This window comes from Maniola jurtina, chromosome 18 (assembly GCF_905333055.1).
Source record: "Maniola jurtina chromosome 18, ilManJurt1.1, whole genome shotgun sequence".
NCBI classification, from domain to species: Eukaryota; Metazoa; Arthropoda; class Insecta; order Lepidoptera; family Nymphalidae; genus Maniola; species Maniola jurtina.
This window is the reverse complement of record NC_060046.1, coordinates 9,538-21,095: the sequence shown is the minus strand read 5'-3', so window position 1 is coordinate 21,095 and position 11,558 is coordinate 9,538. Positions and strand designations below refer to the sequence as shown.

Sequence of the window (11,558 nt, the reverse complement as noted above, 5' to 3'; positions counted from 1 at the left end):
AGTAGGTATTTTGTTATTGCTATTATTTATGTGGTCGATGACGTTTGTACCTACTTGTCTACAGGCTCCGGTGTCGGCGTTAACTGTTAGCGTTATGGTGCGGCCCCATCGGCGAGCATTCGGCAAACATTCGTTGGCGGGCCGGCGTTGATCGTTCGCAAAACATTTGCCAAACATGCGTGTTGAGGTGGCAATCAGCCCGCATCAAAGGAAATTACTCTAAGATCCGGCGCTTGAATCTGCAGATATCTGTTTTTGATAAAGCTTTTTAAAAAAAAATATACCTAAGTACATGATAGCGGAATAGATTACGACATCAACTTAGCCGCAATTATCTTTACTATAATAGGTTGTAACAGGTTTTAACAAAAAACAATTACTTACAATTTATATTTTGTATGCGTTTTTTCTGTATTAATTTTGTGGTGTAGAGTCAAAGTATATTAATTCATTAATTCATTCTATATATTTAATTAAAAGTAACTGAGGTTTGTAATATATTCTACTGCTAGGTACGTACCAGATTCAAGCGGCCGGATCTTAGTCTAAAACATTCGCCGAATCCCGAATGTGGCGGCTACACTGGCAACTGGTTGGTAGATTTGCCGTTTTCCGAACTTTCGCTGAACTCGAAACATTCGCGCAGTGGGGCCACTCCGTTAATGCGAACAAAAAGATAAATGATTAGGTAATTATGTAGATACTCGCGGCGCAGTCAGTCAGCGCTCGCGGCGCCCGGCGCTCGTCACTCAGGCTCGATAGCGCGCAACCGTCCCGCCGCCATGATCGCGCTGGCGCTGCTCGCGGCCGCGCTCGTCGCCGCCTACCTGTTCGGCACGAGGAACTTCTCGTACTGGCGGCGGCGCGGCGTCAAGCACGACCGCCCGCTGCCCTTCTTCGGCACCAACGCGCGCAACTACCTGCTTCGCAAGAGCTTCACCGAGCTGGCGACGGAGGCGTACCGCAAGTACCCGCGCGAGCGCGTCGTGGGCTTCTTCCGCGCCAATCGGCCCGAGCTCGTCCTGCGCGACCCCGAGCTGGCGCGCCGCGTGCTGGTGGCGGACTTCGCCAGCTTCTACCCGCGCGGCCTCACGACGCAAGGCCGCGCGCCCGAGCCGCTGCTGCGCAACCTGTTCTTCGCGGACGGCGACCTGTGGCGCCTGCTGCGCCAGCGCATGACGCCCACCTTCACCAGCGGCAAGCTGCGCGCCATGTTCCCGCTCATCGTGGAGCGCGCCGAGCGCCTGCAGGCGCGCGCGCTGGCCGCCGCGGCCGCGGGGCGCGAGCTGGACGCGCGCGACCTCATGGCGCGCTACACCACCGACTTCATCGGCGCCTGCGGCTTCGGCCTCGACAGCGACTCGCTCGGCGACGACGACTCCGCCTTCCGCCGCCTCGGCGCCAAGATCTTCCAGCTCGGCGCCAAGGAGATGTTCGTGGTGATGCTGCGCGACATGTTCCCGCTGCTGTTCGCCAACCTGAGCGCGCTCGGCCGCGTCGAAGCGGACTTCTTCCGGCTCGTGGACGAGGTGCTGCGGCGCCGCGACCACCGGCCGAGCGGCCGCCACGACTTCGTCGACTCGCTGCTCGAGTGCAAGCAGCGCGGCACCATGGAGGTGGAGTCCATCGAGCGGCGCCGCGCGGACGGCTCGCCGGAGCGCGCCTCGCTGGAGATGGACGACACGATCGTGGCGGCGCAGGTGTTCGTGTTCTTCGCGGCCGGCTTCGAGACCTCGTCGTCCGCCACCAGCATGACGCTGCACGAGCTGGCGCACCACCCGCGCGTGCAGCGCAAGGCGCAGGCCGAGGTGGACGCCGTGCTGGCGCGCCACGGCGGCCGGCTGAGCTACGACGCCGTCAAGGAGATGACGTACCTGGAGTGGACGCTCAAGGAGGGCATGCGCGTGTTCCCGTCGCTGGGCTTCTTGATCCGCGAGTGCGCACGCCGCTACACGTTCGAGGGGCTGGGGCTGACCATCGACCCCGGCGTGCGCGTGGTGGTGCCGCTGCAGGCGCTGCACAACGACCCGCAGTACTTCGAGCGGCCCCACGAGTTCCGGCCCGAGCGCCACGACCCCGCGCGGCTCGACCCCGCGCACAAGCACGTGTACATGCCCTTCGGAGACGGCCCGCGCGCCTGCATCGGTGAGTACTTCTTATCCCGGAAAACATAAGGTTCCTACGGGATGGTAAACCTAAATCCACGCGAATGAACGCGGGCATTACCTATCTATTAGTTCAAGTATTAAATGACATTTCACTTCTTAAAATAATAGAAATACCTAATTCATTCAATATATTATTTTTTGGTGTTTTGTTCTACGCATAGCAAATTTTATAAACATTATAATTGCAATGAAAAACTGATTAAATAAGGTAAATATACTCGTTTGAATGAAATACAAAAGAAAAATAAAACCGACTTCAAAAATGGTATGGTACCTACCTATAAAATATTTCCGAACGTTTCGTAAGACAATGATCGTATGATGATGAATGATGTTTCGTATGACAAAGGATCTGACGTGGTTTGCGTTGCAGGCGCGCGGCTCGGCCTCATGCAGTCGCTGGCCGGGCTGGCCGCCGTGCTGGCGCGCTTCAGCGTGCGGCCCGCGCCGGGCGCGCCGCGCCGCCCCGCCGTCAACCCCGCCTCCGGCATCGTGCAGAGCGTGGCCGGCGGCCTGCCGCTGCTGTTTGAGCTGCGCGACGCCGCCGCCGCGCCGCACAGCTAGGCGACACTGCCGCCCCGCCGTCAACCCCGCCTCCGGCATCGTGCAGAGCGTGGCCGGCGGCCTGCCGCTGCTGTTTGAGCTGCGCGACGCCGCCGCCGCGCCGCACAGCTAGGCGACACTGCCGCCCCGCCGTCAACCCCGCCTCCGGCATCGTGCAGAGCGTGGCCGGCGGCCTGCCGCTGCTGTTTGAGCTGCGCGACGCCGCCGCCGCGCCGCACAGCTAGGCGACACTGCCGCCCCGCCGTCAACCCCGCCTCCGGCATCGTGCAGAGCGTGGCGGGCGGCCTGCCGCTGCTGTTTGAGCTGCGCGACGCCGCCACCGCGCCGCACAGCTAGGCGACACTGCCGCCCCGCCGTCAACCCCGCCTCCGGCATCGTGCAGAGCGTGGCCGGCGGCCTGCCGCTGCTGTTTGAGCTGCGCGACACCGCCGCCGCGCCGCACAGCTAGGCGACGCCGCCGCCGCGCCGCACAGCTAGGCGACGCCGCCGCCGCGCCGCACAGCTAGGCGACACTGGTGATGCTGGAGATTGAATGCAAACACCACTGTCTGCGCCACATACTTACTTAGATACCAATAGGCAATTAAATAGGCGGTGCGATGTATCACTTGTCGTAGTAGGAAAAATTCCAAAGTTCTGTGAGCGGCTTTTGGCTTCACAAGGTGTAGGTACCTATTCTCAACAGAAAGAAGTCTGACTAAGTTTTTTTTTTTGTGATAATATTTCGGATTTTTTCCTTTACTTGTGGTATAAGACCTACCTACCGCCCATGATTCTAGGTCAACGGGAAGTACCTACTCTATAGCTTATCTTAACAGACCAGGCGGACAGACAACAAAGTGATCCTAAAGGGTTTCGTTTTTCCTTTTGAAGTAACCCTAAAAAGACCCCAAAAATTATAAAGCCATCTTGAAGATAGTTGCTTTCTTTGGGCTAGGCTGTCCGATCTTGAGGATATCAAGATCGGACAAAAGGATATTTCGAGGTAATTTCTGTCGATGAATACCTACCTACCTACCTTCCTTCCTGTAGGTATCTACTTTTCACATAGCTTTTGTTGCAATTTGTCGGTGAGGGAGGCAGGTACCTGTAATCTACGACCTGTCCATAAGTAGATAGATAACTATTTTGTACCTACGTACATATTTAATTAAGATAGCTGAGTAGGTATTATTGACAGATTGATAACCAGCAAGTACCTAATTGCTCTGCACAACTACCTAATACCGGCCTGCTGGTTTGTTGTCGTTAGAACATTAGACATTTGCTTCATGTATGTTTCTACACGTAGCTATGTATGAAGTCAGACGAGCATTCGAGGAAACTAGAAATGGAAGTAGAATGACTTCAATACAAATACCTATGAACTACGTGTAGAAACAAAATTATTTTTTACTTTTTAGTAGCTTGGGAAGTCGGTTTTCAGAAATATTTTTTGTCGTCATGAATCGCGTGTTAGCATGTAAGTATAACAATATGCCGTCGACGTCAACTTGCGCGAGACCCGCGCGGTGTGCGCCTTCTCTTATTTATTTACTATTTTATTCTACACTCAAACACCCAAATAAATGAATCGATACTCGATTATATTCGACACACTATTTTTCTTGCAGTTAAGAGGGCTCCCTCCGTCACTCGTTTCATACAATCGTAGTTCCAATTTCATTTGAATATTAAGCAACCAAAGTCCATGAAATTTTGGAGATATATTCTAGAAACTAATATCTATGTCTGTGGTTTTTTCAGATTTCTGTTAAAATATTCGGTTTCATAGTTACGCGGTCTTAAAAAATTTCATACAAATCTTTGAGCCCCTGTAATTTTAAAACTACATATTTTTAGAAAAATCTAAAACACCACAGACACAGATATTAGTTTCTAGAATATGTCTGCAAAATTTCATGGACTTTGGTTGCTTAATTTCCAAATGAAATTGGAACTACGATTGTATGAAACGAGTGACGGAGAGAGAGCCCTGTTAAAACTTTTTAAAGACGACGAGAGCGTCTTCCGGTCTACCTACGTCACAAGTTGATTTTGACGGATTCATGGGCGAGAGGCTTATAAATAAATGAACTTGTTTTTTTATTTAAGTATTTATTTTCATTTAAAAAATATTACAATAGGTACAATTGCAATAACAACAACAACCAAACCGCATGACGAAATATTTTGTCCAGATTTTAATCATTTAATAAATAAGTATTACAAATATTAAAAAGTTTCCGCAATAAATAAAATTATGGTTACTAAGCGGAATTTACATTACGAAATCAGTGGCACGAAATTAGTTTCACGACATTAATTTCACTATCGAATGCTCGTGTAAACGTTTAATTTCATAATGAATGCATTACGAAATAAGATATTTAAACGTGCAATAGATAACGAAATTAATGTCGTGAAACTAATTTCATGCCACTAATTTCGTAATGTAAATTTCGCTCTAGTGTTCGGTGTGTAAATGCGAAAAAACATCTTGATCGCGTTATAATACAGGATAATTAATTATATAAGGATACACCTTTGTCATATATTTTTTTAAATAAAATCCTTTAATTAAAAACACATTAACTCACTTCATTTCATTTAAGTCATGCATGCTCATTATCCTTTTTAAAAATAAAATTTGACGACTTAGAACGGCTTTAGTTGTCTGAAATCTTAGAGTATACAGGGTGGAGGCGATAAGTGTGCTCAAAGGATATTATTTTAAAACTTGAAACTGGTATCGGAAGTTGGAACTAAGTTATGTTCTGGCGAACAAACAGACAAAATGTCTATGACTTCTTCAATAAGGAAGAATGAATTTGGTTCATAACAACTTTTGTTCATAGATACATCGATGTAAATAAGTTCCAGAAGTGGCCGCATCGCGATGAAGAGCATTTTGCCCATTGTTGTTTAATTTCTTTTCAAACGACTGCGCGACGCATTCGTAGAGGAGTGTTATTTGTCATTATGTTTCTGTTTATTCGTAATATTCCCCTGCGCACACTTGTCGTTGTCCCGGAAGCATGGGTCGCTGGGGCGGGGCAGCGACGCACTACGGCTGGCGGCGGCGCGGCGGGCGCTACGCCGACAGGTCGCCGTGGTCGAACAGGTCCTGGTCGTAAAGCGCGGCGCGCACGGTGCGGCCGCCGAAGTAGCGGCCCTGCAGCGCGGCCGCCGCCGCCGCCGCCTCCTCCGCCTCCGCGAACTGCACGAAGATCTTGACGCTGGCGTGCGCCGGGTCGTCGTCCTCGCTCTGGCGCTCGTTGTAGATGACGAGCCGCTCCACGCGCCCCCATTTGCTGCACTCCTCCTGGATCTCGTGGTGCAGCGCCTCGTCCACCTCGTCCGCCGCCACCATGTTGCGCAGCAGCAGCGTGCGCGACGCGCGCCGCCGCATCAGCCGCTGCATCACGAGGTGGCGCGCCGACTGCCCCGAGATGGACAGCGACTCCTGCTGCTGCAGCGTGTCGGGCGAGCTGTCCAGCAGCTTGCGCTGCAGCGCCGCCTGCTGGCCGAGCCCTTCCGCCGCCGCCGCCGCCACGGCCGCGGGCTCGGGCGGCGCCGCGCGCGGGATCACCACGCCGGGCGGCGGGATGACGGGCAGCGCCACGGGCGGCAGCGCGGCCGGCAGCGCGGGCGGCAGCACCACGGGCAGCGGCGGCACGGCGCCGGGCAGCGCCACCGGCAGCGCGCCCGGCAGCGTGACCGGCAGCGGCAGCGGCAGCGCGGCGGCCAGCGACGGCAGCGCGGCGGCGGGCGGCACGCCCAGCGCCGACAGCTTGGTGAGGCCGAGCGCCACGGCGTTGCTGGCCACGGCGTCCATGGCCTGGATCTTGGCCGTGGCCGCCGCCGCCGCCACGGCCGCGGCCGTGGGCATGACGCCGGCCTGCGGCGGGCCGGCCAGCGCGTTGGGCGGCGTGATGGCGCGGCCGACGCGCAGGTACTGGCCGCCCAGGTCGAACAGGTTCATGGACGCGATGGCCTCGAGCGCCGCCGGCAGCGTGGCGTACTCCAGGAAGCCGTAGCCCTTGTGCTTGGTCTGGCTGGCGCCGTGCGCCAGGCGGCAGTACGTGATGGCGCCGAAGGCCTCGAACACGTTCTTGATGTCGTCCTCCGTCAGCTCGGGGTGCACGGACGCCACGTAGATGCGGTTGTACTGCTTGGCCTCCTCCTGGATCTCGTCGATGACGGCCTGCGCCTGCGGCATGTTGGACGGCCGCCCCACCACCTTGATGTTGCGCCCGCCCAGCATCACGCCGTTCATCTGCTCCAGGCTCAGCTGCGCCGCCTCGGGGATCTCGTACTCCACGAACGCGAAGCCCTTGTGCTTCTGCGTCACCGGGTCCCACGACATGTTGATGGACTTGATGGGGCCGAAGGGCAGGAAGGCCTGGCGGATGGTGTCCTCCTTCAGCTCGAACGAGATGGAGCCCACGTACACCCTGCGACAGAACGGCGGTCAGGGCGGCCGGGCGCGGCGCCGCGGCCGCGCCGCCCAGCGCCGTCAGATCTTTTCAGCTAGACCGTCACCGACTCGACCTGCCGGGGCGGGAGTCTCGGCGCATCGCTCTCATCACGCGGCGCGGGCGGCGCGGCGCGGCGCGCGGGGGCGGCGCGGCGCGGCGCGCGGGGGCAGCGCGGCACGTACCTGCACATGAGCGCGAGCGCCTGCTGGCGCTGCACCTGCGTACGCTGCGTGGCCATCTGCTGCTGCTGGTGCGCCAGCGTCTGCTTCATCAGCACCATCTTGATGCTCTGCTCCATGGCGTACTTCTTAGCGCGGTTGACCGCGTCCGCCGCCTCGGCCGTCAGCCGCGTGCCGCTGCCGCCCAGCAGCCCCGCCAGCGTCGACCACTTGGCGCCCGGCCCTGCACACACACACCGGTCACTCGCGCCCGCGCCTCACGCCGCACGCACGGCACGCCGCAGCGCCACTCACCCGTGTGCACCTCGCCCACCTGCTGCAGGTCGTAGATCGGCGCCGCCAGGAAGCCCCCTGCAACACACGAACCCGTCAGAGCGAGGCGGCGGCGGCACGCGCTGCGCTCCTCGCACACTCTGCCGCGGCCCTCTCGCTCACACATTCCGACAGCGCAAATTCATATTCGGCGTTCCACTGCAACATCTACAATTTTATTTTGCTTATTTTCCACTTATTTTCTGTATTCAACAGTGAGTTTAACCGATTTTTATTTTATTTCGACAAGTTATGATTCATGAAAAACTGTTCAGCAATTATTATTAAAACTTTTTGCAGTAGGAATCTCAGCCGCACGTCGATTTCGCAGATATAAACTTGGCTGTTTGTGCAAAATGCAGAGCTTCGGTACTCTGACATTTTGGAGCAAATACCTATGGGTATATCCTGCACCTCAATGCAAGAATGGGGAAAATGTCTGTTGTCAATGTTGTCCTTTCAGCAAACAATGAAGAATATATTATGACATTCCCTATTTTATAATAAAGCTGTTAACTATTTTGTATTTATTTATCGATAAGAAGGATGTACTTATCAACATATTTTTACATTTAATTCCTACACTAGCTCGTAGTAGGTGTACAGGTAAATACGAATGCTCCTTGCCCACCGGTGGGAGAAGCCACGGCACTGTAACTGAGCTGAGGCCAAACACAATGGCGTACGGAACTCTGAACAAGCAAGGCTCTACTCGCGGTTGTTTTGAATATCTCTTAAATTAACGGAGCCGCGGCAGCACATTCGCGCGTCACCTCACAAACGGACACGATATGATATTGAAGTAGGTACATTGTGGTCTCGCCGCGGAGCGCCCGGCGCCGCGTGGCCGCCGCGCCGCTTAGCAATAACCTAACTTATATCTAGCCTGAAACAGAAAGCAGAACTCTGATCACTGAGGGCTGGGAGAGCAGCTGCCGCGCCGCCGCCGCGCCGCCGCCGCGCCGCGCCGCGCCTGCAACAGCGAGCACACGCCGGCGTTAGACGCACTCTGCTCTCGGCCCCCCCTCCCGCACCGCGCCCCCACTCACCGCGCTGCGCCGCCGCCGCGCCCTCGGCGCCCGCCGCGCCCGCCGCGCCCATCGCACCCGCCTGCAACTGAACCAACACCACTGCATTCATTTCATTATAACTTAAGAAATCACAGAGCAGATGCATATTGTATAGTTAAGTACTCGCATGGTTTATCAAATAGCTGTTATTGTTTAACAAGATAGCAAAATTTGCTTTTGTTGCAAGGACCTAGTTTGAAACCCGCGTGAGCAAAGGATTACATGATACAGGATTTAAGCTAGAACCACGTGTGACGTGCTACACTTGTAGATATTTGAAAGGAAAAAATTTTGCTATTGTGTGATACAATTTTTAGGGTTCCATACCTCAAAAGGAAAAAGTAACCCTTATAGGATCACTTTGTTGTCTGTCTGTCTGTCCGTATGTTGTGTCAGTCAAGAAAACCTATATATATTGTACTTCCCGTTGACCTACAATCATGTGGCAGGTAGATAATTCTTATAAGTAAAGGAAAAATCCAGAAACTGTGAATTTGTGGTTACATCACCGAAAAATTAAAATGTGTTCCCAAAAAAATTAATTTACTAAATTACATCAACTTGCAGTGTTCTACATAAAAGTGTATATCTTGTATGATATCTTGTGTGTTGTATGATGTGTGTATGATGATGTGTGTATGTAATCTTGTAGGATGGAATGTAATGTTTGTGTGCGAGTGCGACTCACACGCCTCCTGCATGCCTCAGTCTAAGGGTGAAGCTAACTGTGGGATGCCTGTTGGCACACGGAGCACATACGGTGAGGCCTTTCTCATTTAAGTAAATAATTCAAATATTTATAGTCAATTTTCTGTCTGCATTCGGAATTGCGTCATATTATAAAATAAATTAAATAACATAACTGTTACTGATACTTAATTTTCTTTTGTTTCATGTTGTTTTACAAAATTATGAAGTCTTGAAAACACATTATAACTAAATGTACACTTCTACACAATTATTATACTAGCTGATGCCGGCGACTTTGTCCGCATGGATTTACATTTTTCAAAATCCTGTGGGAACTGTTTGATTTTCCGGGATGGCCTATGTGTTAATCCAGGGTATAATCTATCACTATTCCAAATTTCAGCCAAATCTGTCCAGTAGTTTTTGAGTGATTGAGTAACAAACATCCAAACATCCACTAACTCTTTGAAACTCTTTGATTTTCATTTGAGCCTATGTCCATCCCCGGGATGTAAGCTAACCCTGTATCAAATTTCGTCAGAATTGGTTAAACTGTTGGGCCGTGAAAAGTTAGCAGACAGACAGACAGACACACTTTGGCATTTATAATATTAAGTATGGATTAGGATAAAAAGGTACAGTTTGTAAGTTTGTTTGTAGGGGGATAATCACTGGAACTACAGAACTGATTCAGAAAATTCTTTCACCAATAGAACAACTTATTCCTGAGTAACATAGGCTATATTTTATTTTCAAAAAAATTGAGATTCCTAGGACAACTTTAATAAGCTACCTCTGCCAAGCCGGGCAGGCCGCTAGTACCTGATGAAATAGAGTTTCAAAATGATTATGAAATAAAATGTTAACATATACAATTTATTTTTTTCTTGAGACAATGAATGAAGAATTGCCAATCCAGAGTGTTCTAAATTTAAGACACTTTTTCTAACCAAAAGCAACTTTTGTTCACTGGTTTTAGGCAGCAGGGACCCTTTTTGAGCTAGAGAGGTGAAAATTAATTATTATTACGTTTAGGTATAAAAGTCTGACCTGAAATATCGACTTACCTACTGTCGACGTACTGGAAGTTGATATCAAAAGGTAAAGCAAGCAGCTATACCTCCATAGTAGCTGTAGCATATACAGGCTCAAGTGCCGAGTCAAAATTCATATTAGATATAATTCAGGTAAGTATATAATTCTCTCAGCGATAAGATAATTTCCTCGAATGATGATCCATTGTGATACCAAATACTAAGAGAACTATTATATTTTGTAGGTTATGCGAGTAGAAATGAAATCCATGAACGACTATGGCAATATTGAAAAAGAACCTATGTTACTGTCTGTAGACAACGCTAACCAACAATAAGGAAGTTATGAGTTACCAATGGATACTGAGGAGCAGGATCTCTGACCAAAGTTTGGTTAAGTAGGTGCAGACCGTCGCGACAGGTGAACGCGCAGGCCTGTCTCTCCAGTCACAGACTTGATATCAGAATTATGTACAGACCAATAGCACAAGAACCAATCGTAAATATTAAGCGTCGCGTTTTCTCAAAAAAATAACGAGTTTCTTACCAATTCCATCGGCTCAGGAGCACACAGCAAATGTCACAAAGAACTTCACACACCGAAGTATTGTGTGTGAAACACCCACAGGATTCACAAAACTACACGAGATCACGATAATAGCAAACTTAATCGTCAAAATCAAATCCAAATATTAATAAAATACAATAAAATTGTTGCTTGCTTGCTGCAAGTAATCAAAGAGTTTTTTTGTTTTTTTTTTTTTCTCATCTCATCTGGCTTTTAGAACACAGATTAGCCAATATCAGGTTTGACAGTTATTTGTCAAGTTACAATAATATACAAGTATGGACGGATTTCGTCTGTAGTGGCGTTAGCTGGCGCGCTTACGGTGCCTTTTTGGAGTGTTTTTTTGCCAGTTTTTGTGTTTCACTGGTGTTTTTGGTGGTGAAACTGACTGGGAAGCGCTCTAAAGGGGCGCCGCACGTATGTTGGCGGGCGCTGGCACAGACGAAGTCCATACTTATATTTACAAACTTGACATTCATTCATAATCTATGTAGTTAAAGCCAGAAGAGAGAG

At 50.9% G+C, this 11,558-nt stretch overlaps 2 protein-coding genes across 7 annotated transcripts; one reads left to right on the top strand and one right to left on the bottom strand.

Annotated features, from left to right (window-relative positions):
• The first annotated feature begins 697 nt into the window (after positions 1 to 697).
• Positions 698 to 4,435, top strand: LOC123874167 (cytochrome P450 6B6-like). Its single transcript, XM_045919389.1, has 2 exons — positions 698 to 2,145; positions 2,542 to 4,435. Exons 1-2 carry the CDS (start codon positions 783 to 785, stop codon positions 2,730 to 2,732), a joined length of 1,554 nt encoding a protein of 517 aa, XP_045775345.1. The 5' UTR covers positions 698 to 782; the 3' UTR covers positions 2,733 to 4,435.
• Positions 4,436 to 4,896: 461 nt separating this feature from the next.
• Positions 4,897 to 11,242, bottom strand: LOC123874165 (poly(U)-binding-splicing factor half pint). Of its 6 annotated transcripts, none has more exons than XM_045919384.1 (5): positions 11,025 to 11,242; positions 8,733 to 8,799; positions 7,666 to 7,722; positions 7,375 to 7,594; positions 4,897 to 7,168 (listed from the first exon to the last, which is right to left on the bottom strand). In XM_045919384.1, the coding sequence occupies exons 1-5, from the start codon at positions 11,031 to 11,033 to the stop codon at positions 5,806 to 5,808; spliced, it is 1,716 nt and encodes a 571-aa protein (XP_045775340.1). In that variant the 5' UTR covers positions 11,034 to 11,242; the 3' UTR covers positions 4,897 to 5,805. The 6 variants fall into 6 exon arrangements, with proteins under 6 accessions (XP_045775340.1, XP_045775341.1, XP_045775343.1 ...); XM_045919385.1 differs by having other exon boundaries at positions 8,733 to 8,793; XM_045919387.1 differs by lacking the exon at positions 11,025 to 11,242 and having other exon boundaries at positions 4,897 to 6,369; positions 6,433 to 7,168; positions 7,375 to 7,722; positions 8,733 to 8,764.
• Between the last annotated feature and the right edge of the window lie 316 nt (positions 11,243 to 11,558).

Excerpts from the sequence above, each read along its gene's own strand:
- LOC123874165 (XM_045919383.1), bottom strand. The coding sequence starts at position 7,810 with ATGTGTGAGCGAGAGGGCCGCGGCAGAGTGTGCGAGGAGCGCAGCGCG. Across the intron at positions 7,595-7,665 it reads GGTGGGCGAGGTGCACACGG|GGCCGGGCGCCAAGTGGTCG; the intron begins GTGAGTGGCGCT and ends GTGTGTGTGCAG. Across the intron at positions 7,169-7,374 it reads GCGCTCGCGCTCATGTGCAG|GGTGTACGTGGGCTCCATCT; the intron begins GTACGTGCCGCG and ends GTTCTGTCGCAG.
- LOC123874167 (XM_045919389.1), top strand. The coding sequence starts at position 783 with ATGATCGCGCTGGCGCTGCTCGCGGCCGCGCTCGTCGCCGCCTACCTG. Across the intron at positions 2,146-2,541 it reads CGGCCCGCGCGCCTGCATCG|GCGCGCGGCTCGGCCTCATG; the intron begins GTGAGTACTTCT and ends TTTGCGTTGCAG.